This window comes from Achroia grisella, unplaced genomic scaffold (assembly GCF_030625045.1).
Source record: "Achroia grisella isolate CSIRO2021 unplaced genomic scaffold, CSIRO_AGI_Agris_v1 utg283, whole genome shotgun sequence".
In the NCBI taxonomy this organism is placed as follows: Eukaryota; Metazoa; Arthropoda; class Insecta; order Lepidoptera; family Pyralidae; genus Achroia; species Achroia grisella.
The window spans coordinates 1213029-1240697 of record NW_026712771.1 but is presented as its reverse complement, the minus strand read 5'-3'; the positions used below and the strand labels follow the sequence as shown (position 1 = coordinate 1240697).

Here is a 27669-nt window from a genome sequence, read left to right as displayed (position 1 = left end):
TGGGTGTTTTCTATATTTTTCTATATATATATATATAATTTGTATTAAAAGAAATCTAAGTATTTATATCAGTTGTCTAGTACCCATAACACAATCTCCGCTTACCGTGGGACAAGATGACGTTGTATGAATTGTCCTGGCGTTGTTATATACAGGTTTTGTTGACAGACTTAATCAAAAACAAATATCTGTATGAATCTGAAGAGAACATGAAACAACGTTTAATAACAAGGAGAATGAATATACAGAAGGTAATAATTCCTACACTAAACGTAGAATCACACTGCCCAAGAAATCAAGCGGTGATACTTTATAATAAGTTACCGAAGGATCTTAAATTATTGAATAATTTGAGTTGCTTTACAAAAAAATTGAAGTCACTACTAATAGAGAAATGCCTGTACTCAATTGACGATTATTGATGTTTTTTTTGTTATTAATAACATTCTTTAAAATGACAACATGTAAATTTATTAATTTTATCAACCATCATATCAACATTCAAATACAATGTACATTGTTCATGAATAAATAATAATAATGTTAAATTTAAATTATTTTATAGGAAACGGAAGTAAATAGTTGTGCACGGGTATTGTGTACAAAATTTTTAATTACGTGCAGTAACTGGAGTTACCTCCACTAACGAGTCTGCAACAGAAACAAATTTGCAAACAAGCAAATTTTCAATGAACTCTCTCGCACAGCTCTTTGTGAATGGTGTTGCGGATTTCAACAACTCGTTTTAACTTTCCATCGAACGGTGGAGTTACAGTTTTGTTACAATAAAACTGTTTTACTGTTACTGTAGTAAATTCGTAAAAGTTAATAAAGTATTTATGGGTAGTAGACAACAGATATAAAGACAACAATAATATACATAGACCAATACAAACAATCAAACTCATGAACACAATTTTTGTACCGTGCGAGGAAACGAGCCCGCGACCATCGGAAATAAGGCAGTGTGTTAAACCGCTAGACCACCGGATAAGAAAGCTAAGTATTTCAGATTTTTGTTTCCGAAACTTAAATTTAGTGAGTTAAGTTATAATGTCGAATTCATGTGGTGTGACTGTGATAATATGACTGATGACTAATACAAATAATATCTAGACAATTAATTTCAATCATGTTAATTCTAAAGATATTGCGATTAAAAACATAAATGTTATCACACTAATTACACCAGGATATATAATAGATATGATAGAATAATGTTATAAACATATTTATATAAACAAGGCTACTTGTTTACTTTTACTGTTTCATTTAATTTAATTAATAAATCAATTTAATGAATTTCTAAATCTAAAATACATTGGTACACACTAAACTGGACGGTAGGGAAAAAATTTGACGTTCATAAGCGGCTAAACAGTCCTACATGAATAAATGATTTTTGAATTAGAACGAGATGACTGCGACCACGGATGAATGGAAGAGAAATGCACTGTAACACTGCCACATCTCACCGAAACTCAGTTTACAGACACCATAACATTTGAAGATCTAGGTGGTCTAGCGGTTTGAGTTCAGTTTATTCTGCTTTAAATCGTGCTTCCGATCCGATACATAACATAATTATGTATCGGATCGGAATGAGATTATATTATATTGAATATGTATTTACAATATATATTCAATATAATATAATCTCATAACTATAAGCTCTGCTCAGCTTGGACTAGATGGCGCTGGTGACGGTGTATATTCTACAGGGATATAGTTATTATTGTAACGTAGTTTACCTCTACTAAGATATCGAAATTTCCATATATATTGCTGTAGAGAGAGGTGAGTGAGAAGGGATTCTTAGGAACGTTATCAATATATTAGACTCATAGCCACGTCTTAAAACGAATAATTCGCAGCAAATTCGTAACAAACTGTCACTAAATATCCTAAATTATTTGGGGGTAGGGTCAAGTTGGCCTACACGCCGTTCCCTCTGGAAACCATCGTGGTAAATTGCTATTTGCCAAGATGGGGTAAACTAACCTCTCATGCATTTATCATCCTCCACTGGTGCACTGCCAGTGTAAACCGTTAGCGCAGGCAGGTGCCTTATGCCAATATGATCCATAAACAAAACCTAAATCCATTTTCCTACTTTACTGATGCCCAGTGAATAGCTTTACGCAGGCGCTATCACTATTCCATCACCATCTATACAGAAGACACAACTGCCTCTGTATTTTGGTAATTAATCTAATTTATGCTTTCAATGCCTCATTTCAACATTTACTACATAATTTGTTATTCTATTTTCTACATGTTTTCCATCTGAATATATTATTTGTTAAATGCAGACTCTGCAACACCTAGCATTTAAGATGTACATATTATATGTACATCTTAAGGTGTTGCAGAGTCTGTTTTAATGAATTCTATTCTATTCTAAACTATATGGTGATGTATACACTAGGTCGATAAGAACAAAAGAGTCAATAGAATACTACGACGAGACCCCATAACTGACCATGACCGTATGTTTTATATGTACGAGTCTCTACTTCTCTCGGCAGGTAATTATAATCTTGAAGATATCTCACATAAAAAAGGGTAAAGTTATACTATAAAAAGAATAATACATTTTTCATTTCTGATAATCTGTAATAGAAATTCATCTAGTTAATAGCAAGGCGTGTAATGAATGGCGACCTTCGGTAGTCTAGCGGTTTAGCACACTTGCCTGACATGAACACGGGTTCAATAGCGTACAATAACAAAGATTTGTATTTATGAGTCTGTTTGTATTGATTTAGGAGTTTTTTATTATGTATCCATGTACGTTGGAGTAGTTATGATGAATAAAACGATTTCAATCCCATTAGCTGTAGCGGTAAATTTATGAGAAATCAACCACGTTGGTTGGCATGAAGTATTGTGTGGACATTAACATAACATACCTAAGGTACATAAATAGAAATGGTTTCTCATCCCTATTACGAAGGCAGGAAGACTGTTAATTGAACTGGAAGTAAGTCCGTCATATGGCTAGAATACATTTAAAGAGATGGACAATAGATTCTTAGTAATAGGTATGTCAGCAATGTCACAAATTGTGCTGACTAACAAATTTTGGTGATTTTGCTATGATCACTAACTTGATTCATTGATCACCTCACTAAAAAATGGCTAATTCTGATGATTTCGCTATGATCACTGACTTGATTCATTCATTACTTCATTCTCATCTTGTCATCCTGCACTGGTGATTATATAGGAGGGTGCACCATTTGTAGAGTCGATACAATACCACACGTATTGCACATTAAGCATTGGACACCACGCAGGCGAATACTGAAGCGATGATGGATGATTTAAACAAATCGAATAATTTTGACATGTTGGAGGAAAGGCTAGCCCAAACCAAGCTAAGAACGAAGACGGTAGCTACGTAACAAGAAGGTTTTTACACAACTGTAGGAGAACAACAGCACCTCAGTTCAAATCGTGTCACAATTATAAAGGTCCAAACTAGCAAGAGAATTTTCGTTTTAAAGGTAATGTCTCCATTTTTCACTATTCGAGATTAGAAAAAAAAAACTTGTAACATATATGTTATTACTTTTGCTAAAAGTATGATTAATTCTGAAAATAATCATACTAATATTATAAAAGTATGATAGTTTGTGAGAATATCATCATCATCATGATCATCATCATCTCAGCCCGGAAGATGTCCACTGCTAAACAAAGGACTCCCCCAAAGATCTCCACGACGATTGGTCCTGCGCTGCTTGCATCCAATGCCTTCCAGCCATCTTGACCATATCGTCGGTCCACCTTGCTAGAGGCCATCCCACGCTGTATCTTCCGGTCCGCGGTTGCCACTTGAGGACTTTACTGCCCCAACCGCCATCTGTCCTACGAGCTATGTGCCCTGCCCATTAAAATATTGATGGATATTTGTTAGTTTTTCACTCAATAACTTCTGGATGGAATCCAATCAAATTTAGTACAAAGGTAGATTATATTATAGATTAACATGTACGATACTTTTTACTCGAATTCAAGCGAGTCGGAATTCGAATTCGAGTAAATCCGCAGGATACAGCAAGTAGTACCATAAAAAAAATTAATATTCTTTTTACACTATTTGAACGGTACCTCCGTTCACAAAAGCATTGAAAAAATCAACACCTACCGAAAGAATCGACTTTTCCGAGTACTTCCAGGTATTTTAAGATAGTTTACTTAACGTAAAAATCTTGTGTCCTAAACGCGTGACTGTACTTTGTGCTTGCAACTATTCAAGAAGAATTCCAAGACCCAGTAGATAAATATCGCACCTCTATGTGATAGATTTGATCTGGAGACAATTTGTTTATCTAACTTAAATGTCAAACAAACGGACGTCCCACCTGATGGTATGTGGGAACAGTTAAACTCAAAATAATTTATTAATATAGAACCTTTCAGCCTCCTTTGAACATCATATTTGTGATCGTTCCGAATTACCGTCCAGGTCAATTATGCACTTCAGTTGAGAAGAACTGGCGAGAACTCAACTGGTTTTTTTTTATTTCTTTATAGTACGATGATGGCAAACAAACACACCGCTTATCTTTAATTGTTCTAAGTGTGTATGTATGTATGTGTATATGTATATATGTATATGAGTGTGTGTGCATATATATGTATATATATATATATGTAAAATGTACCTTTGTCAAATGTGTAAATGTAATAATGGTTGTCAATAAACGTTTTTCTTTCTTCTTCTTTCTTTCTTTCATCTGATAGTAAACAGTTACCGTAGCCTATGGAAACATGACACACCAGGGGTGACACGTGCACGTTGCCGACCCTTATAAAACCTTAATTATAATAAAAATATATAAATCTTATCACGCTAATTACACCAGTATATATAATAGATATGATAGAATAATGTTATATACATATTTAAATAAACAAGGCTACTATTTTACTGAATTTCGAAATTACATTATAATAATAATAATAATAATAATAATAATCTCAGGACAATTCACACAGCGCCATCTAGACCCAAGTTAAGCTAGCTAAAGCTTGTGTTATGGGTACTAGATAGCTGATACACATACATAGATATTTTTTTTTGTAAATACATATATATTATATATGAAAAACACCCAGACCGATACAAACAATCATACATTATACATACATACATATCTTTGACATGTAAGTTTACACTTAGGATTTGTTTCTAGATGTTGCACATGAATGTGGATAAATGAGCATGAATGTGTATCACGTGCACGTTGCCGACCCTTAAGAAATCCTTCATGAAATTAAAAAATTAATATGAAAGACCCCATGCTGTAGTCTCTCGAGAAAATACTGGTACATTTTTTTTGTTATATAGCACCACAGAAGAGTACTGAATGTCAAACAAACTATCGACCCATTAGATAAGTAAAGTAAGTGGTAACCCTCGCCCATCTACATGAACAGCACCACGGAAAGAATCATCAAAATAAAATTCATCATTTCATAAATTGACGTTCTGTACGAATAAACGGTCGATACCAGCCATTACCTACCCGTATATATAGTAATTTGACATTCATATTAACGTCTTAAAAAAAATCAAAACATGACAACAATAATATTGCATTTTTTTTAAAGATGACCACTTTTAGGTTGTTTGTGTGGGACAGAATGTTACATCAACCATATTATAACACGCTTGCTCTACCTATGTAGAACAAGCGTGTTATAACAAAAGACTATACTTTGTAGGCAATTTAGATAAGTCATAAATTTTATTAACATACTAGCTTTTGCCCGCGGCTTTGCTCGCGTTAATTTATCCCCTTAGGGGTGCAATTTATCAAAATCCTTTCTTAGCGGATGCCTACGTCATAACATCTACCTGCATGCCAAATTTCAGCCCGATCCGTCCAACGGTTTGGGCTGTGCGTTGATAGATCACTATGTCAGTCACCTTTGAGTTATATATATTTAGATGTAATATTAAATCAAGGTACAACAAAACTGATCACAGACAGATGAGATCTAAACGACGACGACGTGAGTACCTACTCCAAATTACGCAGCCTCGCCGATACTTCAGATTCCGATGGTCTCGGGTTCGATTTCCCGCTCGTTGCAAACATTTGATATACATAATATATGATTGTTTGTATCGGTCTGGGTGTTACTTACAAAAAAAAGTATAAAATCTATCAGTCCTCTAGTACCCATAACACAAGCTTAAATTAAGACTAGATGATGCTGTGTGAATTGTAAAAAAAATGTAGATATTTATCGACATCAAACTACTTTCTGCATTTAAACATCGTGTACAATGATTTTTATTATTATTATTATTAGTAATTTAACTAAATACTAATTTCATTCTACATTTCTTCTGGAAGTTTCTACATGAAATTGATTTCCAACTAGCTGTACCCGCGACTTCGTCCGCGTGGAATTTAACTTTGTTTTTCTAAAATAAAAGAATTTTTCTAAGAAAATTAAAGTAGCATAAGTTACTCCTTATTACATCAGCTACCTGCCAAAAATAGTCCCGTCAAATTCGGTCCAGCCATTTCAGAGATTAGCCGGAACCAACAGACAGACAAAAATTGCAAAAAATGTTATTTTGGTGTAAGTACCGTATTTATATCCATATGCATGTAGTAAAAAACGGTTATTTCAATATTACAAACAGACACTCCAATTTTATTTATAAGTATAGATAACGTGTAGGATATTATTATTATTATTAGGACGCAAAATTAATTAATACAGTTAATGATATCTATTTATATTCATTAATATACTTATATATTATGTACACAATAAAACCAGCTAGTAAAATATTTTTCCAAAATGTTTGTGTACCCCTACCAAGGTACAATATCGAGTAAATATTTTCATATCATATAATATTTTTTATAGAAAACATTAAATACACTAACTTGTTAATATCAATAACAAACACTGCACTTAACGGGCACAAATAAGCGTATCGAATATATATATATATGTTATAGGAAAATCAAACGCGACACAGATTGGCGACGGCGACGAGCGTTTTTCGCGCCGATCTGTCGCTAACTGACCGGACAGGTGCATTGCGATCGTATTTACATTAAATATGTTCGGAAAACTTGGAAAACTCAATTAAAATCTAAATCCGGTAACTTGTGGCGCAACTGTAAAAAGCGTGAATATTTTGTCACAAAGATTTTTAATGTAAGGACGTTATTGTAATTTATATTTGAATACAATACAACAGTGGTAAAAATAATTTGTGCGACATCAATGAGGACCTCTAATTTAACATTAACTTTTTGAAATCAGTAAAATATGTGTTTTTTTTAACAATTTATGGAATCTTATAAGTTACTAACTGCCCACCCCGGCTTCGCATGGGAGTACATGTATAATACACATAAACCTCCTATTGAATCACTCTATGTGTTAAAAAAACTACTTCAAAATCCGTTGCGTAGTTTGAAAGATTTAAGCATACATAGGGACGGACAGACAGCGATATCCGCTTTGTTTTATACTATGTAATGATTATTAAACTTGTAAAAAAAAGGTGTCTAACGGAGAAATAACAAGAAACGTTTCTTAGGCTATGGGGATGAAACAATTAAAAACGAATGCCGTCCGCTCGTGACAAAAATTTATATACATACTTAATTTATTAATTTAATAATACAATAAAACCTTAATTAAGACTTACGTACGTTTGTTTTTCCACTGCGAGTGATGAATACTGAAATGACCGAATGAAATAATTCGCGCATTAACTATCAATAACCGAAATTATGATAATTATTTTTAAACTTTCGTGTTTAATATACATTACTAGCTACTCGCCCCGGCTTCGCACGGATGTACATGTATTATATATATAAACCTTCATCTAGAATCACTCTATCTATTAAAAAAAAAAGCTTCAAAATCCGTTGCGCAGTTTTAAAGATTTAAGCATACATAGGGACAGAGAGCGACAGCGATTTTAATCTATTATACGTAACTAGCTACTCGCCCTGGCATTACACGTGTGTACATATATTATACATATAAACCTTCCTCTAGAATCACTCTATCTATTTAAAAAAGCCGCTTCAAAATTCAAAACGCCGTTGCGTAGTTTTTAAGATTTAAGCATACATAGGGACAGACAGACAGCGACAGCGACTTTATTTTATACTATGTAATGATGATGATAATAAAAAAATGTACCAGTTTTTTCTCAAGAGACTACTTGAAGTTTATCAAGAAGGGTATATTAAGGTTTCTTAAGAGTCGGCAACGTGCACGTGATACCCCTGGTGTTTCAGGTGTACATAGGGACAGACAGCGACAGCGACTGTTTTTTTTATATACCATGTAAGTGGCAAACAAGCATACGGCCCATCTGATGGTAAACGGTTAGCGCAGCCTATGGACGCCTGAAACACCAGGGGTGTCACATGCGCGTTGCCGACCCTCAAGAAACCTTAATATACCCTTCTTGAAAAACCCCATGCTGTAGTCTCTCGAGAAAACCTCGGCAGGTAGTTTATTCTACAATCTAAGTGTACACGGAAGGAAGCTCCTCTGAAACTGCACTGTCCTACTTTAATTTATATTACATAATAATGATTATTTATATTTAATATATTATACATATAGGTAAGTCCCGGTTAATAATATAAATAATTAAATGATTACGATAATAGTTATTTTTACTTCGTTTGACCGGAATTGCGTAAGGTTTAAAAAAAAACAGAATCTGTCTAAATATGACAGAAAAAGGTTCAATTGTTGTTTAAAAAACATTCTTTGCAAAAAAGCTTACTACTAAATTGAAGAATTTATGAATGACTAACTACCCGCCCCGGCTTCGCTCGGGCGTACATGTATTCACACAAAACTCTTAAAAATGTAATTCTGAAAAACACGTTATTTAAACGAGCAACTCGCAAGTTTTGCTGGCGATTTTGCGTTCCGAATAAGTGGCAGAATAAGAATAAAAAATATATGATTATTCAAAAGTCCTTATATAAAGTTTATTTAAATAAAGATTACATATGTTTCTATTATTTTGTCTTATTTAACCATGAAAAAGATTACGTCGACCAGAAATAAATAGGATAAGGTACAAGCAGATGATGATATCCCATTTATTTATTTACCAGTTATATGTTTATGAAACTATTGCTGTGAGAATACGGATGTATATCCGTCTGTGTGTCCATCCGACATAACTTGCAACTTGCTAAACAAAAGGTCGAAATGTCAACTTTAATGTCAGCTAATAAGTACCCGCAGTTGGTGAAGACCCTTGCTTAACTAGTTGTCCCCTGTTACATTCACCGTTAAAGCGTATCCACAGCTACAAAATTTTACAAGACAATAAACATTATGAATAGTTCTATTCTATTCATGTGTGTGAAAGATGATATGGTAAGAAAGGAAGTAAATAACGATATGACTGCGAACAGGGATGAATGGAAGAGAAAAACATATTACGCCGACCACAAATAAATGGGATAAGGAAGAAGCAGTATGGTAAGAAAGGAAGTAAATAACGCGATGACTGCGAACAGGGATGAATGGAAGAGAAAAACATATTACGCCGACCACAAATAAATGGGATAAGGAAGAAGCAGTCTGGTAAGAAAGGAAGTAGATAACGAGATGACTGCGAACAGGGATGAATGGAAGAGAAAAACATATTACGCCGACCACAAATAAATGGGATAAGGAAGAAGCAGATGATGATGATGATATTCATAATGTTTATTGTCTTGTAAAATTTGGTCGCTGTGGATAGAATAGAAAATCATTTATTCAAATAAACTTACATCGAAGCACTTTTGAATAGTCATCACATTTTTTTTAATCTACCGTTTATTCGGAAGGCTGTCTCATCACAAGAAGAACGAGGAAGAAACATGCGTGTTGCTCTTTTAAATAATTTTATTCTTACTTTACAATTTAAGTTTAAGTGTGTGAATACAAACTACCGATTAGCAGTAATTCAATTAAATAATCAAATAGAAAAAATGTTGAATACACAACAACTGGTTAAACAATAAAGACTGTTAAAAGTCTGCGTATTGTTATAGTCTGTGCAATTATTGGTCTATGTTATGAGTATTAGTCTATGCCCGGATTTGTGTAAGTCATTAATAAATGAAGACGTTCTCAAGTTGGCTGCTTATTTGGAATTCTCAATAATCCTAAAATCCTCATCTTCTTACATCATTCATCAAAACCCAAAAACACATCATCTTACATCAATTATCAAAACTCAATTCACCATCGACACCATCACAGCGCACATCAAATGCATCATTCACAATTTAAAATATTTTAATAAAAATAATCATTATCATCAACATCCTCATACCAGAGGAAAGGAGATTGTTAGTAACTTACTATGCTGCGTGAGTACCTTACTGATTTATATGCATACTCATGTTGGAGTTAAAGGTCTTCAAAATGGATTTATTTCGGACATTAACCACTTCGTTCATATTTCAAAATCAACCATCGCTTTCAGAATAATGGAGCTCTTTTTATAGACATCCTGTGAGTCGATAAACAACTTATTTCGTTAACTGAAATTAATTTACAATTAATTAATTTCAGGTAGGTACATGAACTAAAATTAATTTACAATGCTTATAAAGTTTTATAAATATCTACATGAAACAATAATTAATACAAAATACAGTTATTGCAAAAGTCAAACACATCCAATATAGATCATATTATATACTCAATTACATTGATATTAAAAAAATAAAAATAACAATTCATATTTGGTACTAAATTACTATAATCTTACACTCATAACTGTACCTTGTGTAGTTGGTCATCAAATTTATTCGCTGTAGAACTACCTTAACTTTGGTCAACATTTAAACCCTAGTGTATACGCGTGTTGTTTTACGCAACATAAATTAATTATTCGATGTACGCCAATGGTGTGCGTTCATAAAACTTAATAAAACTTTCATGTACTTATTACGTACACGTGACTTCAACTACGTGAATTATTTGAAATTCAAAATTTTAATTTCTTTAAAATAAAATTTATTAAGAACCTAATAATAATAATAATATCTCACGACAATTCACACAGCGTCATCTAGTCCAAAGCTAAGCAGAGCTTGTGCTATGAGTATTATACAACTGATAGAAATGCTTCGATATATATTTTTGTAAATACATACATTATTTTATTATTAGTTATATGTATGTTATAATATTCTTGGACAATTCACATAGCGCCATCTAGTCTCAAGCTATATATATTTACTTCGATAAATTTGGGAAAACACATGCATCGAGGATTCGAAGCCGCAACCATTGGCAGTAAAGCGGTGTGCTAAACGGCTAGATCACCGAGAACCTCAAGTTTATGGGTATACTAGCTGTTCCCGTGACTTCGTCAGCGTGGATTTAACTTAATTTTTCTAAAATAAAAGTAGCCTAAGTTACTCCTTATTACATGAGCTACCTGCCAAAAAAAGTCCCGTCAAAATAGGTCCAGCCATTTCAGAGATTAGTCGGAAAAACGGACAGACAGACAGACAAATATAGATAATATAATAATAATATTTATTCATGATATATATTGTAAAAAATGTTATTTTGGTGTATGTAACATATTTATATTCATATGCATACAGTAAAAAACGGTTATTTTAATATTACAAACAATTTTATTTATATGTACAGATTACATTCAACTATTGACTCGAAATAAATGTGTGTGTTTGTTCATACAAATTGGTCGCCTAGTTTATATAATTAATTTAAATTATAATTAATTATGTTAAATTATATTAATTTAAATTATGATTTTGAACCTTATTAAGGTTCTATTGTCAAAGACTTGCATCATATAGATTACTTTGATAACCTCGATTCTCGATTGATAATTAACAATATTGACATTATTTGAAATTGACGTTTTCTTATCAGCATCAATAATATAATGGTAGTGTTTGTAATATATTTAATAACTAGCTGTTGCCTGCGACTTCGTCTGCGTTTCCGTCGTTTGTCGTAAAATAAGTACCCCATGTCCTTCCTCACGGTTCAGTGGATTTGATTGTTTTCCTAACATTTCCCTTCACTGCTCTGCTCCTATTGATCGTAGCGTGATGAAAAGTATACTATAACCTGCCCAGGAGTATGAAGAATATTGGTACCAAGTTTCGTTAAAATCCGTCGAGTAGTTTTTGTTTCTATAACGAACATACAGACAGACAGACAAAATTTTTACTGACTGCATTTTTGGCATCAGTATCGATCACTAATTTATTTATTTATTAAAACTTTAATGCACAAATACAAAAAATAAAGGTGCAAATGGTGGACTTAACACCATAAGTTCAAATTCAAATTCAAAAATCATTTATTCATGTAGGACATTTTAGCCGCTTATGAACGTCAAGTTTTTACATTATAACTTTTTTTCCCTACTAAGGCATTTTCTTCCAGTCGACCATGAGGTAAACAGAGATTAGTGGTGATTACTAATCACCCCTGATAGTTATTTTGGAAATATATTACAGGTACAGAATTGACCTCTCCAGTATTAATGTATATTAATAGAATAGAAAATCATTTATTCAAATAAACTTAATTTAAGCACTTTTGAATAGTGAACATTTTTTTTAAATCTACCGCTTATTCGGAAAGCTGTCTCATCACAAGAAGAATAAGCAAGAAATTTGTGTGTTGCTCTTTTAAACAATCCTTGTAAGTTCACATTTTTCAAGTCGAAACGTGTGAATACAAACTACCAACCAGCACTAATTTATTTAGGCTCAAACAACACAATAAGATTAAATCAGTCGTAGTGATAAGAGCAGACCAGTCCCTACAAGCAGCACTCGTTCACGAGTATGACGGATGAGCCAGCCATCACTGAGCTCGACCATATTTTAGGGAGCCCAATGACCCGGCCCACCACGCCGCCACATGTCTGGACATTTTAGTAAGCATGACTACTCATTCCACTCGACCACGTCACAGCTACAAAAATTACTATATGGCAGTTACAGTATTCGCACTTTACATGAGGATGCATGCGGCAATCAATACAAAAGCCGCTACGCTATCATATATCAAGAAATCTATATGAAAGCTAAGCTAGTATGAAAAATAAATTGAATAATATTATATAAGAAAATTTAACGTATTGTTATGCATAATTAAAAAAAAATAGTATTCTGCATTTCTTCTCTATAAAAACTACTAGCAGACCCGGTCACGCGTTGCTGTGGCTAAGGTTCTTGAATAAAATAATATTGCGACTATAAATTGAGATGTAAGCTATCCTATCTTTCAAGTTGGATCAAGTTGCACACAATGTACAAATCAAATTTCCAATCGGTTCAGTAGTTTACGAGTCCATCGGTCCATAGGACAAACAACGTGACACGTAATTTTTATATATAAAGATAGCTACTTGCCCCGGCTTCGCACGATAGTGCATGTATTATATATATAAACCTTCCTCTTGAATCATTCTATCTATTTAAAAAACCGCTTCAAAATCCGTTGCGTAGTTTTAAAGATTTAAGCATACATAGGGACGGACAGACAGCGACCGCGACTTTGTTTTATACTATGTAATGAAGTGTACGAAATTTCTCCGTCCGCACAATTGTAAAAATTGATACATAGTTTTTACTTCACGTATTAATTAACATACAGACTTTCTGCGTATATCCAATTGCTATAAAACTTTGTGAACTCGTTGCTCTAAATGGCACTAATATTCTAGGGAATTACGTGGTACAAGAGTATTAAAATATGAGAGAAAATACAAAATAAAAAATATTTTTCAATTCAGTCGTCTCAGACGTTTCTCTAGCTTCTATATTCCATTAAAAATATGCTCCGTCTTTGCTTTCAATCTGCTTTTCTACGGTTGCTTTCATTTATACAATGTCCTTACCTCCTTGTTCTCGAAGGTTCTTATTTTTCTTTAATAGTTACTGGATGTCTGATCGTTGGGTATTGGCTAGTTTATTTTATTTATTCTCTTACTTCCTTGTGCACGACGCACCTCTTTGTTTATTATTTATGTATTTTGTCTATTATTTTATATAGAAAAATATATAGGATATAGTCATTCTTGTTCTGCTAATTATTATACATTTGTACATAATATTATATTATTGCTTCCTAAAACCCGTGTTTGCATAATTACATCTACCAGCCCCATATATATGTACATACAGTCCTTCGTTCACATCCTGCTTTGCAATTATCTTGCACAATCAGGATTCCTTTATAAAATTTCAACCCCACTTTCTAAGAATATATGTTCGGACTATCCTCAAATGTACGGTAAAAGTACGGCATACTATTCAGCATGTTTACATAGTATAAAATGAAGTCGTTTCCGCTGACTGTTAACTTAAATCTTTTAAAGTAGGCAACAGATTTTAACTGCATTAAATTCTATTAATAATTTTGGCAATAGATAGAATGATTCAAGAGGAATGTTTATATGTATAATACTCGTACAACCGTGCGATGCCGGGATGGGTAGATAGATCAATTATAAGCTTTAAGGAAGAAATCCAAAAGTTTGTCCCCGTTTTAATTTAATCAAAAAAATTTTTAAATTTAAATTTTTAAGGTTTTAAGTTGGTCACCCCTGCTCTAGATAGTCTAGGTAGACATACTGCCTATTCAGACTGGTGTAAGACCAAAACTAACGATGAACGTTGTGCCCGCAATCAAAAGGTTAAATGACATTAGGTGTGCACGTAAAAGAAGATGGTGAACAGCTTTTTAGGTTTACGGTCTAGCTTTATGTTAAGTACACCATTGTACGGACTGTACATTACACTATTTTATAGATACGTAACTCGTTGGCCATTTTGTTTTCCTTTCAACCGACTGCAAAGTCGAAGACGTCTTATTGTTTCTTTTCTTTCACGATTTCATATGATTACCAATTTAGAATTGCATTTATAAATTTCTTTTCACTATATAGTATTTTTCTCGGACTGTACATTACACTATTTTATAGATACGTAACTCGTTGGCCATTTTGCTTTCCTTTCAACCGACTGCAAAGTCGAAGAGGTCATCTATTCTTTCTTGTCTTCCACGATTTCATATGATTACCAAATTAGAATTGCATTTATAAATTTTTTTTTATTATATCGTACATTTCTCGGACTGCACATTACACTATTTTATAGATACGTAACTCGTTGGCCATTTTGTTTTCCTTTCAACCGACTGCAAAGTCGAAGACGTCTTATTCTTTCTTTTCTTCCGCGATTTCATATGATTACCAAATTAGAATTGCATTTATAAATTTCTTTTTATTATATCGTATTTTTCTCGGACTGTACATTACACTATTTTATAGATACGTAACTCGTTGGCCATTTTGTTTTCCTTTCAACCGACTGCAAAGTCGAAGACGTCTTATTCTTTCTTTTCTTCCACGATTTCATATGATTACCAAATTAGAATTGCATTTATAAATTTCTTTTTATTATATCGTATTTTTCTTTTGTTTGGTTGAAACTTTTATCAGTGTTTTTCATACTATATAAATAAGTGACCTTCTTGTGTTGGAAGGTTTATGCGACCCCTAATTGTCTTTATGTTATTTTTTTTATTACTTAAAGGCCCATGTAATATATGCTTTACAAACTAATCATTACATAATATAAAATAAAGTCGCTGTCGCTGTCTGCCCGTCCCTATATATGCTTAAATCTTTAAAACTACGTAACGGATTTTGAACTTTTTTTTTATTAGATAGAGTGATTCAAGAGGATGGTAAATGTATAATATATGTACACCCGGGCAAATCCGGGGTGAGTAGCTAGTATACGTATATAATGAAAAACGATTGAGAGAAAGAGATCGTCGCGAAAATATACTTTTTATATACATTTATTTCTTTTTTTATAATTCACACCTTTGTAAAGAACAATGAATGCGATAAAGAACTGCATGTAAGTTGAATTCCCAACAGAGATTTTTACAAACTGGACAATAAACTAACCACTACTAGTTACCAGTGGACGCTCAGTGGTCGAAATTCGATCATAATTAATTAAAATTATAAGTTTGAACATTATTATGATTCTACTCTCAAAGCCTGGAGGAAAGGGGATTGTCAGTAATGTGGACAGATGATCTTATTGATAGCAATGTACTGTCAGGTTGCGTCTGGAAACCATCACGATAAATGCTTGGTGAATTTGTCACGATAGGCTAACTGACCTGACCTCATGCTCATCTTATCATCCTCCACTGGGCACCAGCGTAAACTGTTAGCATAGGCGGGTGCACTATTCCATTATCATACATAAAAAAAACTCTCAAAGCCTTGCATGTGCGTGTCAAATACATGTGTAATGTTTTTTATTTATTACTTATGCATAATTTAAAAAAAAAATTGAATTCTGCACTCCTTCTCTATATAAATTATAAATGTGCGAAATTCCATACTCCTTTTTCCGCGCAATTTTCATAAAAAGGTGTACAAAGTTTTTGCTTCGCATGTTGATATATAGATAACCTAGATATATAGATAACCTAGGACACTTGGGATGATCTAGTTCAAAGCTAACTTAATCTCCAGAATGTCCGTATACCTGAATTATATATAATGTCTATGCTCAAGGGAGATGAGATCGTTACACTATCAAACTTCATTTTAGGTCAATTAGCCAATGTTGAAATTTAATATCCACGTGGAATATGTACATATAATCCTACTGTGTGTGTGTGTGTATGTATGTGTGTGCATTTAACGTAAATAATCATTTTATCTATAGACAAGCTGTCCCGGCAAACGTTGATGGTAAAAGCGTGAAAATTTAAGGCTGTATGTATTTTTAATGCCACATAAAAAAAAAAAATTTAATGTGAGCCACACTTAACACGTAGAGGTATAAAAATTACAAACCATTTCTCAGACCTACTGAATATACATTTAAAAAATCCTCAAAATCGGTCAAACCGTTTCGCAGGAGTATAAACACGAAATTTTGTTTTCAGATTTTGTATGAACCATCCATTTCATAGTTACAATTAGAATTTTACAACTTATCTCATCATTTTTCGAGTAACTTTTCGATATGGTACTTAATTTTGGTTTAAAACCTAGTGTACCCAGTTTAGTAGACTTAAAAAAATACAGTTAGTTAAACAAAAAAATAAAAAAATTCTTTACTATTAAAAATTTTGACCGACTCCAAAAAAGAATTTTTTAATATTTGTTACTTCTTTACTTAATTATAAATAATTTTTTTATTTCATTATAAAGAGAATATACTCACATTACTTTTATTTTTTACTAGCAGGGACCGCGGTTTCATCTGTGTGAAATTTATAGACTATATCTTATTCATATATATAAGCTATATTACTGTAAAGTTTCATTAAAATTCGTTTTTACGTGAAAGAGGAACAAACATCCATCCATTCTAAGAAATTCTAGAGTTTATATTATTAATAAGATTTGGAGATTTTGCAGTCGGTTTATCATGTCACTATATTTATACATTTAAACACCGTTAAATTTCATCATTTTGTTTAGTACACAAGTAAATTCTATTGTATGTATGATGATGCTGGCTAGAAGAGGCCTTTTTAGTCTAGTTTTAGCATTTAATTACTTAAAACTGTTTTTGTAGCTACTTAAAATGTTTCTTTAATAAGTGATAATAGAATGGTACACTTGCCTGCCCAACGCTGCTGGCAGGCACCAATAAGGGATAAGTATGAAGTTAAGTTAGTTGTTCGCAAATACACAATGCATCGGGAGAAGTCTACTGATTTTGCCAAGATGAATTAACTGACTTGACCAGACTTACTCTCATCCTGTCATACTGCACTAGTGGCACCATTGCAATCAATGTACCTTAAGAGATCAACTTTTACATGGTGTGCCTTTGAAACCACTATGGGTCTTCATCCTCCATTGACGGCAGTAATCCGGTAGTGGTATTAGAAGCACCATTACATATTTTTTATGGATTATTCATATATTTTTATTATAAAGCACCCTTATAAACGGAATGTATATAAAACATTTAGTTACGACATAAAAGAAAATAAATAAAAAATAAACTTACAACAGGAATAAACTGTATGGATGCCATTTCAGATTCTCAGATACCTGTTAATTAAGAAAATAAAAGTAAACAAAATAAAAATAATGATGTAATAAAATATAAATTAAACAACTAAAAATCCAATATCAATACTACACTTTATACTATTATTAAGTATATATGTGTATGTAAAGATATTTGATACATTTTGATCTTTTTAAACTTAGGAGATGTAATTGCAAGTAATGTAATCTCTTAACTTAGTTTACTCGAATATTAACTGATAAAAAAAGGAGTAAAAGTTCTCTATTTCTCTTTTTAAATATTTTACCTCAGACTTCCCTCATTATACAATTTTTATAATTCTGTTTTTATTTGAAAACTGTATTTTACTAGCTTGTTTGGTCCCATATAAAATAAATCAAGATTTTACCAAAAGTTATTGGTAATAATACAATTGATGTTGGATTTGGTTGCTGATATATTGTATTATTAAACCAACTGAGATGATGGAAGAATTTCTAACTAATTGTAAATTTCTGTCTTTAACTCAAACTCCCTATCACAGCATACTACTCATCATCTTACTAATGATATAGCGTGATAAAGAACTATTATAATAATTTACAAAGACGAGAATAAAAAAATACAAAAACATTTGATGTTTGTAAAAAAAAAGTAATAAAATATTTTTACTTACTTCGGTGTCTACTCCAAGAAATTCAACGAAACACCTGAAATTAAAGTAATATGCTTTAATTAAGAAAGATACATATGTACGTACGCATTATTTATCTCATATTTAAAACGTACACACACCTTTATTTAATTACGCCGACCACATACTTCCATTTGTATGTTATTGTAGCACATTTTTAAGCCGCATTTTTAATTTATTTAATTTTTCTTTTAATTATTATATTAAATCGTACCAACAACACATTTAACATCGTATGTCCTTTGTGTTTTGATTTGAAAACAATGTTTTCTTTTAGAATTAATTTGAATCATAATCAGAGAACAAAAGACAGTTTCAAATACTGATGATGAATCGAATTTAATATTGTGTATTTTCACAATTTTCTTTTGTTTTGGTTTGTAAAAATTACAATCAATCAATCAAATTCAAAATCCTGTGATTCCGTTTTCCGTTTCCTTAATAAGTCATGGTTGGATTATTTCATGACTTCTCGTAGTAAATTTCAACCGTAGAATTTGCTACTAATGCGTGACTTGGAACGTAATAGACTGCGTTCGGAAATTTACGTCATCTAGTTTTTAATGATCTTATATTATTGACATGTTTTTATCGTCGATAGTAAATAAAAATAGGTGTTAAAATTATACATAAGCTGAAATTCATAATTAATTTGAAAATAATAACTGTGAAACAAAAAAACAGAGGACTGGTTTTTGCAGTCCTACTTTTTCTACTGGGAATTATGGTAATATTCTAGCACTGTAGGAACGGGACAGATTGTTTAAAAAGATGGTCTCTTTTATGCAGGGTTGCCGACCTTAAAATTATATATTATATATCGTCTCAGGTAATGGTTAAAAATCTGATAAAATTAATATATAATACATATATAATTTTGGTTGTATTAAAAAGTTTACTCATACTTTTTCGCAGCATTAGTTTCGTACAAGCCTCCACAGTATGATGTATCTCCTACCGAAAACCAAAAACAATTAAGTTGCTATAAATAATGGAATACAATAAAGTATTGAGTAATGATATCCACATATTCATATTCGTAGGTACGCTACTTAATTTGCTGTGTATACATCGTAGACGTCATCTATTCATAACAAGCCAAATATAATTAAAGCATTTTAACAGCGCCATCTATTATTTTATTAACACCCCAAATAACAATGTACATGGAGCATTTAAAATTAATAAAACAATGAATTCAAACCTTTAGAAAGCATTTTTTAAAGACTTATTGAATAATGTTATTCCATATTTAACATTTTTGTGAAGATTGCATCCTAATTCCGCCATCAGCTTTGAAAGCAAGAAAGAAAAATATTTTATTCAGTGCAATGTAAAAAATACAATACAATGCTTTAATGTGAAACTTTAATATAAATCGAGATACTTCACTTCCTCATATTATTATTTTATATAAAAATAAATAAGATTAAAAGGTAATACAAGGGGTGATTAGATTAATAAATGAAAGTCATAACTTGTGAGAAACATTTTATTTGCAGTTGTAAAAACTGTACATTCCTAACAAACTTATATATTAACATTATATTATGGACCTTTCGCATGGCACTGCTGACAATATAAGCCACAACTCGTCAATATGTTGGATTGTACTCCTACACCATGTTGCAACTTACTATTCAAAGTTTTTATAAAAACATCAGTCAATCATTCTGATTTTAAAAATTTGATCAAAAAAATTGTTTCGTTTTTACATATTACGATATGAAGAATTGTATACGTAAAGCCCCCTTACACAGAGTTTCTACTGAAAACCGTATTTATCTAAATTCTTGATAAAGTTTTATAATATCTTGTATAGTGTTTGAATAATATAATTACATTTTATTTCTACATTTATGGATTAAAATGTAGTATAGATTCAATATTTGATAATGTAGAAATACCTTTATTTTGTAAAAGTGTGTACGCAGAGATGGAACGGTTTTATTAATTATATTTTGTAATATTCATGATATGTTGTATAGAATTATAAATGTATGGTAGTATAGTATTCTAATTGTATAGAATGCAGGATTGTTGCATTACGTAATCTAGTTTCTTACAAAAAAATACGAAACAAATAATCTTTTTTATATATGGGGGTCTTTACATTGTATAATTAACGGTACATTTGAAAAAATCTGTGATAATGTAAATTTGAACACACAATACAACCGCTGCTTACACAATAAATGGGATAAAAATGTTAAATATATAATTTATATACATTTAAAAAGCACCTTTTTTGACACAGGCGTTAATATCAAATTATATTTTGGACACAATATTCGAGTCTTGTAGTACTTTTAACTTATATATGTCGCAAATATGAAGTGAAATTAGAATAAGTCGACTGGACTACAGCAAGTTGGTCTACAAACAAATTTTATACAATAAAAGAATAAATTAGTTAGCTTAATATAATAGTTTATAGAATATAGCGTTCACTCACGATAATCGTCATTTTAAGCATAATATAAATAAATTGATAAAAATATTGTTCTCGCTCTATGATCACGAACACTAGAAATAGATAATTCCTATATTTTTTTGGGTAGGTAAAATTGGAAATGCCCTATATTTCTGTTAATCAAAAGCACATCTTATAATACAATATAGTTAGTATATGTTTCACTAATAAAGTTAAATAAAAAAAACTGTTTAATTAAATTCCTAATTAAATAAAATTTTAACAAATTAGATTACTACATATTCGAATGGATTTTACTCGCTATGTTATACTCGTATTAACAATAATATAAGGGTCAACAAAACTAAAATCAATCTATATGTACATTAATACTAATTCCCATATAACATGACATTGCGATCGGACTAAGAATTAATTTGGAGTTTAAAACGTGAGTGAGTGAACTAAAACTAGGGTTAACACGATTTAAAAAAAAATGCAACCACAACTGACACTTGATTATGTAATATTGTTGCTAACAATTCTCATTTGAAACATAGAAATCTGCGATTATGTATAGTCCAATTCACAGTTGCAGTAACAAACGATTTAGTTTAACTCTGCTAATTTTAGTTGGTTATAAAAATAGCAAACTCATTGATATTAATGTGTTACATTTGAGAACTGTTAATAACAGAGCTACATAATAAGGCCCTCGTGATTATAATAGTGAAATGCACTGTTATGATGGAAATATTGCTTTCATAAAACCTAATTTTGATTACGAAATCAATTTCTATCAGAAAATAATTTCGTAATGTAAATTTCGGTTTAAGAATAAACTTTTTCATAGTTTCCAAATATTATAAGTGTCAATATTTACCACTTTAGCTGTCTAGTTATAGGAAACTATAAAAATATTCATAAATAATTTGCAATACATTAAATAGTCATTTGTCCACAATTTTCATTATAAAAAACCGATCATAAGACATAATAATTTGGCTAAAAAATTCAGTGAACAATTCTACATTTTAATATAATATCAAATACTAGAAATATGTGTTTAAAAACCATAACTTTTCTTTAATTTTAAAGAAATAATATTACTAGCAATTTGAAAATTTCTATAACGCTCGATTGCAATTAAAGATAGGTCAGAAAAAATAATACTGTGAAAAAAAGAAGTTTTCTAATAGATAACCGATTGCCAATCATTATATTACAGATAAGGTCACTTCCCATTTACATTATTATTTTTTACGACTGAGCAAATATCTCCCGAACACCGAATTACAATATAATAAATAATATACCTACAAAATTATTGTCAACTCGTTCAAATAAGCATTATGTTACATTTGTATTCGATTTCTTATATATAGCCCAGGCACCAGACAAAGCTTCAAAGGTTTGAATAAGTATTTGATTACAAGTTGTAAATAAGAGTGTACTTTTTTTAAATATTTTCATGTTTGGATGAAAATATTTGTAGCAGTAATTCAGTGTTGCCCTATCTCCCAATTCTATGGGAGTTTTCAAATAAAAACTAAATTGGTACTGGCAACACTGCAGTGCTATACATTCACATTATAATTGTAACGTCGTACATAATGTATAAATAATAAACATTGCTTATCAGAATACGCTATGCACAGATTTGAATTTAGAAGCATTTGATTTTCGTTCAGAAACCCATAAGAATTCAAAAGCACAAATGTCAAATTTTGAACATTTGCTAAAACCTCATACAAGTTATTTAAGCTGTGTCTGACGCCGGCTTTATGGATATGATGCACGTACATAGACAATAAAAATAGTATAATAATTTTTTAAGTAAAATGCTAACAATATGTTAACAATCTAGAAAATGATTAATATATTAATAATTGCTGTCAATACGACTTTTTATTCACGACTTTTAGTGAAGTTAGTTTTACAGCCATATTTGAATAGTCGTTTCTTCGATTTAAATTTAAAAACATTTGTATTCATCAGTATGTCTGTTTCTATTCACCTGGGTCTTTTCTATGGCCTAGGTTCTTTCTAGACATGTTATGCATGTATTAACAAAATAAATATTTTGTCAATGTAAGCATTTATGTTAATTGTCTATTACTCATCATTCGGTTTTTTTTTACACTAAGTATATGGACGCCTGAAACACGAGGGGTGTACGATGCCGACTCTTAATAAACCCCATGCTGTAATGTCTCGAGAAAACCTCAAACTCAACTTAGTTTCGGACTAAATGTGTTTTTCGCTGTGAAATTACCAAGTTATTTATTTATTCTATATAAAAATACTTCTATGTACGTCCATAACATCATGAGTAATCGAATATGCATTTAATACAACATAATATTTAATGTGATACATTAATAAAATCAATAAATATTTAGATTAAATGATTCAATTCAACCCTGCACCTAACTGATAGTGACTAAAATCAACTACATACATTTTATATACAAAATCGTTAAATAAAGTAAACGGGTATTGATTTATTCATAATTCGTTGCAATACAACACGAAAAAAAAATATAATAAATAATATATATCTATAAACATTCAACAATTAAAATCTAAAACACAGTGCCACGAGCATTCCTTCGTCGTCAAATTTAATCACTATCCAAATAAAAAAATAATGATTCATTGATATTATATTTTAAATAAATTATTTTTGAATGCTCGCAACACTGAATGTGGTTTATTTACTCGACCGTTGAGTTTATTGTTTTGTTTTTAATAAGCCCAATGTGACGTAGTATAAATCGAGCAATATTAAACCCAGTGTCCATATAATTAGGTGCCGTTATAGCTCGGCGGGGTTGTGTTGGGATCACCTCATATGGGCCGCGTGAAATTCGCGGGGAACATGCCCTTCTCGTTGGTTGACTCCTTGATGCCCATTAACCAGCCTTCCTCCTGTAAAAGAAAATTTTTTTGTAGTATTATTAAGAAGAAACAAATAAAACCTAAGTGAATTTATTTTATTTATTTGTTTTATTGACTACTAAAATTGGTACAAAAGGTGGACTTATAACTATAGCATTCTCTCCCAGTCAACTTTTGGGAAGTGGAAAGATACTTGAATGCGTTTAAAAAAAATTATGAAAAGAAAATAAATTCAATTTATTCAATTCAATTCTATACTGGATTTTCCTTTGTTCTTCTTAGTGATCAATTTTGGACCGTAATCAGATGACTATGTCTGGTCGCCGTATAGTAAATACTAGGCTTACAAACTATATCCGAACTCTACTGATTAGAATAGAATAGAATATAAAATCATTTAATCAAAATCACTTATTTTAAGCACTTTTGAATAGTCATAAAATTTTTTTTATCTACCGCTCGTTCGGAAAGCTGTCTCATCACAAGAAGAACGAGCAAGAAACTTGTGTGTTGCTCTTTTAAATTATCCTTGTAAGTTTACATTTACAAGTCGAAACGTGTGACTACCAACAACCACTATATTTTTTGGGTCAAATATAAATATACAATAAGATTAAATCAGTCGTAGTGATAAGAGCAGACCAGTCCCTACAAGCAGCACTCGTTCACGAGTATGACGGATGAGCCAGCCATCACTGCGCTCGACCATATTTTAGGGAGTCCAACGACCCGGCCCACCACGCCGCCACATTGCCCGATGCCTCGTTTAGAGGCGAAACACGTATCTCAGTATGAGTGTAGACTCAATAACGGTCCGAGTTTGATCACTAATATGAAAGATATAACGCTTCTAGTAGCGGTGGTATGTATATCTAACATTAAATTAAAATCCCGTGCATGAACAACTATTGCCATGCGCGCTGGTCATTCAAGTAATCGTTTAGTTAGTAATAGGTCCTGCTCAGTAAATATGATTTAACAGATGTTTTGAATTTATTTAAGGGTAATTATTTAAGGAAATTAATAATAAAATTATATACCTAACGATATACGGAATAAAGGGTACCTGTTCGTCGGGGTCGTCATACTCGACGACGCGGATGACGTCGCCGACGTCGAAGGAGAGCTCGTCGGAGTCCTCGCGCGTGTAGCGGTAGGTGGCCCGCACGCGGTACAGCGTCCCCGACGGGAGACCGGCCAGCGTTGCTCCTGAACATACATACACACATTCCTACCAACTCCACTAAAACCTTATAAATTACTCTATTTTTAATTATACTACTTAATAATAATGCTGGACAATTCACACAACGTCACCTACTCCCTGGGGGATTCCTAGTAGTGTACCCATTGCTAGAAATGTACCATGTCAGATTAATCTCCAACTGGTTTCCCTGGAAACCATCGAGACAAATTTCTGGTGAAATTATCACGACGCTCATAACTGATACAAATACTTAGTTTTTTTTTCAATACATATAAAACTAGCTACTCGCACGGATGTACATGTATTATATATATAAACCTTCCTCTTGAATCACTCTATCCATTAAAAAAGACCGCTTCAAAATCAGCGGAATCAATCAATCGGACAGACAGCGACAGCGACTTTACTTTATACTATGTAATGATATACACAGTAAACACCCACAAAGATACAAACAATCATACTCATCAACTATTGTATAGTTTGTACCGTAAAGGGACCCAGGAAATAAATCTCTTTTTTTTATGATGATTTTGTATGATGACGTAGTAATTTGATTTCAGTCTGACCTGTAAAGAACCTTATCCATCACTAACACTGGTGTTACCATATACCATTACACCGAATGGAACCTTACCAGATTATCCTTTAATACTTTACTACTACTGTAATAAACCATTAATTACAAAAATATTATAAAAAAATATTTTATAATTTTACTTTTGATTTTTTTCTAATACTAATAGATCATTAAATTATTAAATAACATTTTACAATTTCAAGAGTTTTACTATTGAATTTTCTCCTAATCTTATATTACCACCCGCCCCGGTTTCCCGCGACTGTACACGTATTATACAAACCTTCCTCTTGAATCACTCTATCTATTGCTAACAACTGCATTAAAATCCGTTGCGTAGTTTAAAAGATCTAAGCGAACAGACAACGAAGCGACTTTATACTATGTAAAGATTAGAACAAAAGTAGACAATGTTCTTTCAGAATATGTCCCATTATGTCCTTAAATCATGCACCCTGCTGTATTCCTATAAAACTAAGTTTTCTGGAAGATTTCTTACTTGAAACCTATTTAGTGTCGACCAATTATGTTTGTATACGTAAGTATATTTTTGGCAAGGTACAATTAATTAATAAATTAACAAGAATTATAACACACTCAAACATTATCATATATATGCATATAAAGAAGCCAACAGTAAAATGCTGTTAAACATGCAAAACACACTCAAAAACCTATATACATATATAGCGGGATACCTTTTGTAAACAATAAGTTCACCTAAACATAAAAAGAATATTAATATATACAATATAAATAAGAGATGAGGAAAATATAAACACATAAAATTATTATTATAAAAAATCAATCCTTGTAATACAATATTTGAACTAAATATAAAAAAATACCAAACGTCTTTTAAACCTATATTATCTGTTCTCTAAAAAATAATTACAAACCATTTATAAACCTATTTTATTTGCTATCCAAATATTCTCTGATTCAAATAGATATTGTACAAGGTAGGAAAAGAGATTGAAGCTATAATAACATTGCTAGCAATGCAGGTCAGGTTGACCTCCACGCGGTTCCACATGTAAACTATCGTGATAAATTCCTGGTGATTATTCATAGTCAAATAAATTTTAGATGTAATGTAAATATGTAACTATTTAAGAACCTAACATACTCACTATTGTGATCCTAAGCTCCGAAATGAACGACGAGAAAAAAAAAATTCCTGGTGAATTTGTCACGATGTGCTAACTGACCTGACCTCACACTCATCCTAGCATCCTTCACTTCTTTTCATATCCTTCTTTATTATCAGGTGGACAGTGAGCTTGTTTGCAATTCTTGGTAATAAATATGACAAAACAGTCTTCAAATTAATATAGATTTGTAAATACTCATAGTGATTTATATACTCATTGGATCTATATACTGAACTGGACGTTAGGGAAATAATTATAATATAAAAAATTTGACGTTCATAAGCGGCTAAAATATCCTACATGAATAAATGATTGATGATTGTTGATTTTCGAATTCTAATTTATATATTTTGTTATACAAAATTTGTTAGTTGTACTTTTAGCTAGGTTCATACAATTTGTAAATGATATTTAAACTTAAAAATTGCATGTAGTTTCACAACTTATAATTATAATTTTAATGTGTTTCCGAATAGAAGGAATGTGCACAAAGTATATACATATACATATATATATTTACAGGACCACTTACCATAGAAAGAGCCAAACTAAACCCCCACCGATGGAACTTTTTATCAGAATACATATATACATAGAATGTTTCGTGAGTCGAAAATGAATATATAAA

General features: G+C 31.6%; 2 protein-coding genes across 3 annotated transcripts in view; both read right to left on the bottom strand.

Annotated features, from left to right (window-relative positions):
- The window catches only part of LOC131843169 (fatty-acid amide hydrolase 2-A-like), a 45075-nt gene extending 25911 nt beyond the window's left edge, over positions 1–19164 (bottom strand). Inside the window, exons 1-3 of the mRNA XM_059191781.1 lie at positions 18888–19164; positions 18769–18802; positions 18090–18133 (exon numbers count right to left, since the gene is read on the bottom strand). The gene's annotated coding sequence lies outside the window, so the exon portion shown is untranslated. The remainder of the gene's footprint in view (positions 1–18089; positions 18134–18768; positions 18803–18887) is intronic.
- Positions 19165–23354: 4190 nt separating this feature from the next.
- The window catches only part of LOC131843172 (myc box-dependent-interacting protein 1), a 66104-nt gene continuing 61789 nt past the window's right edge, over positions 23355–27669 (bottom strand). For both annotated transcript variants that reach the window (XM_059191785.1, XM_059191786.1), the window contains 2 exons: positions 25167–25309; positions 23355–24130 (listed from right to left, as the gene is read on the bottom strand). In XM_059191785.1, coding sequence (XP_059047768.1) covers positions 24050–24130; positions 25167–25309 — 224 coding nt within the window. In that variant the 3' untranslated portion in view covers positions 23355–24049. The remainder of the gene's footprint in view (positions 24131–25166; positions 25310–27669) is intronic.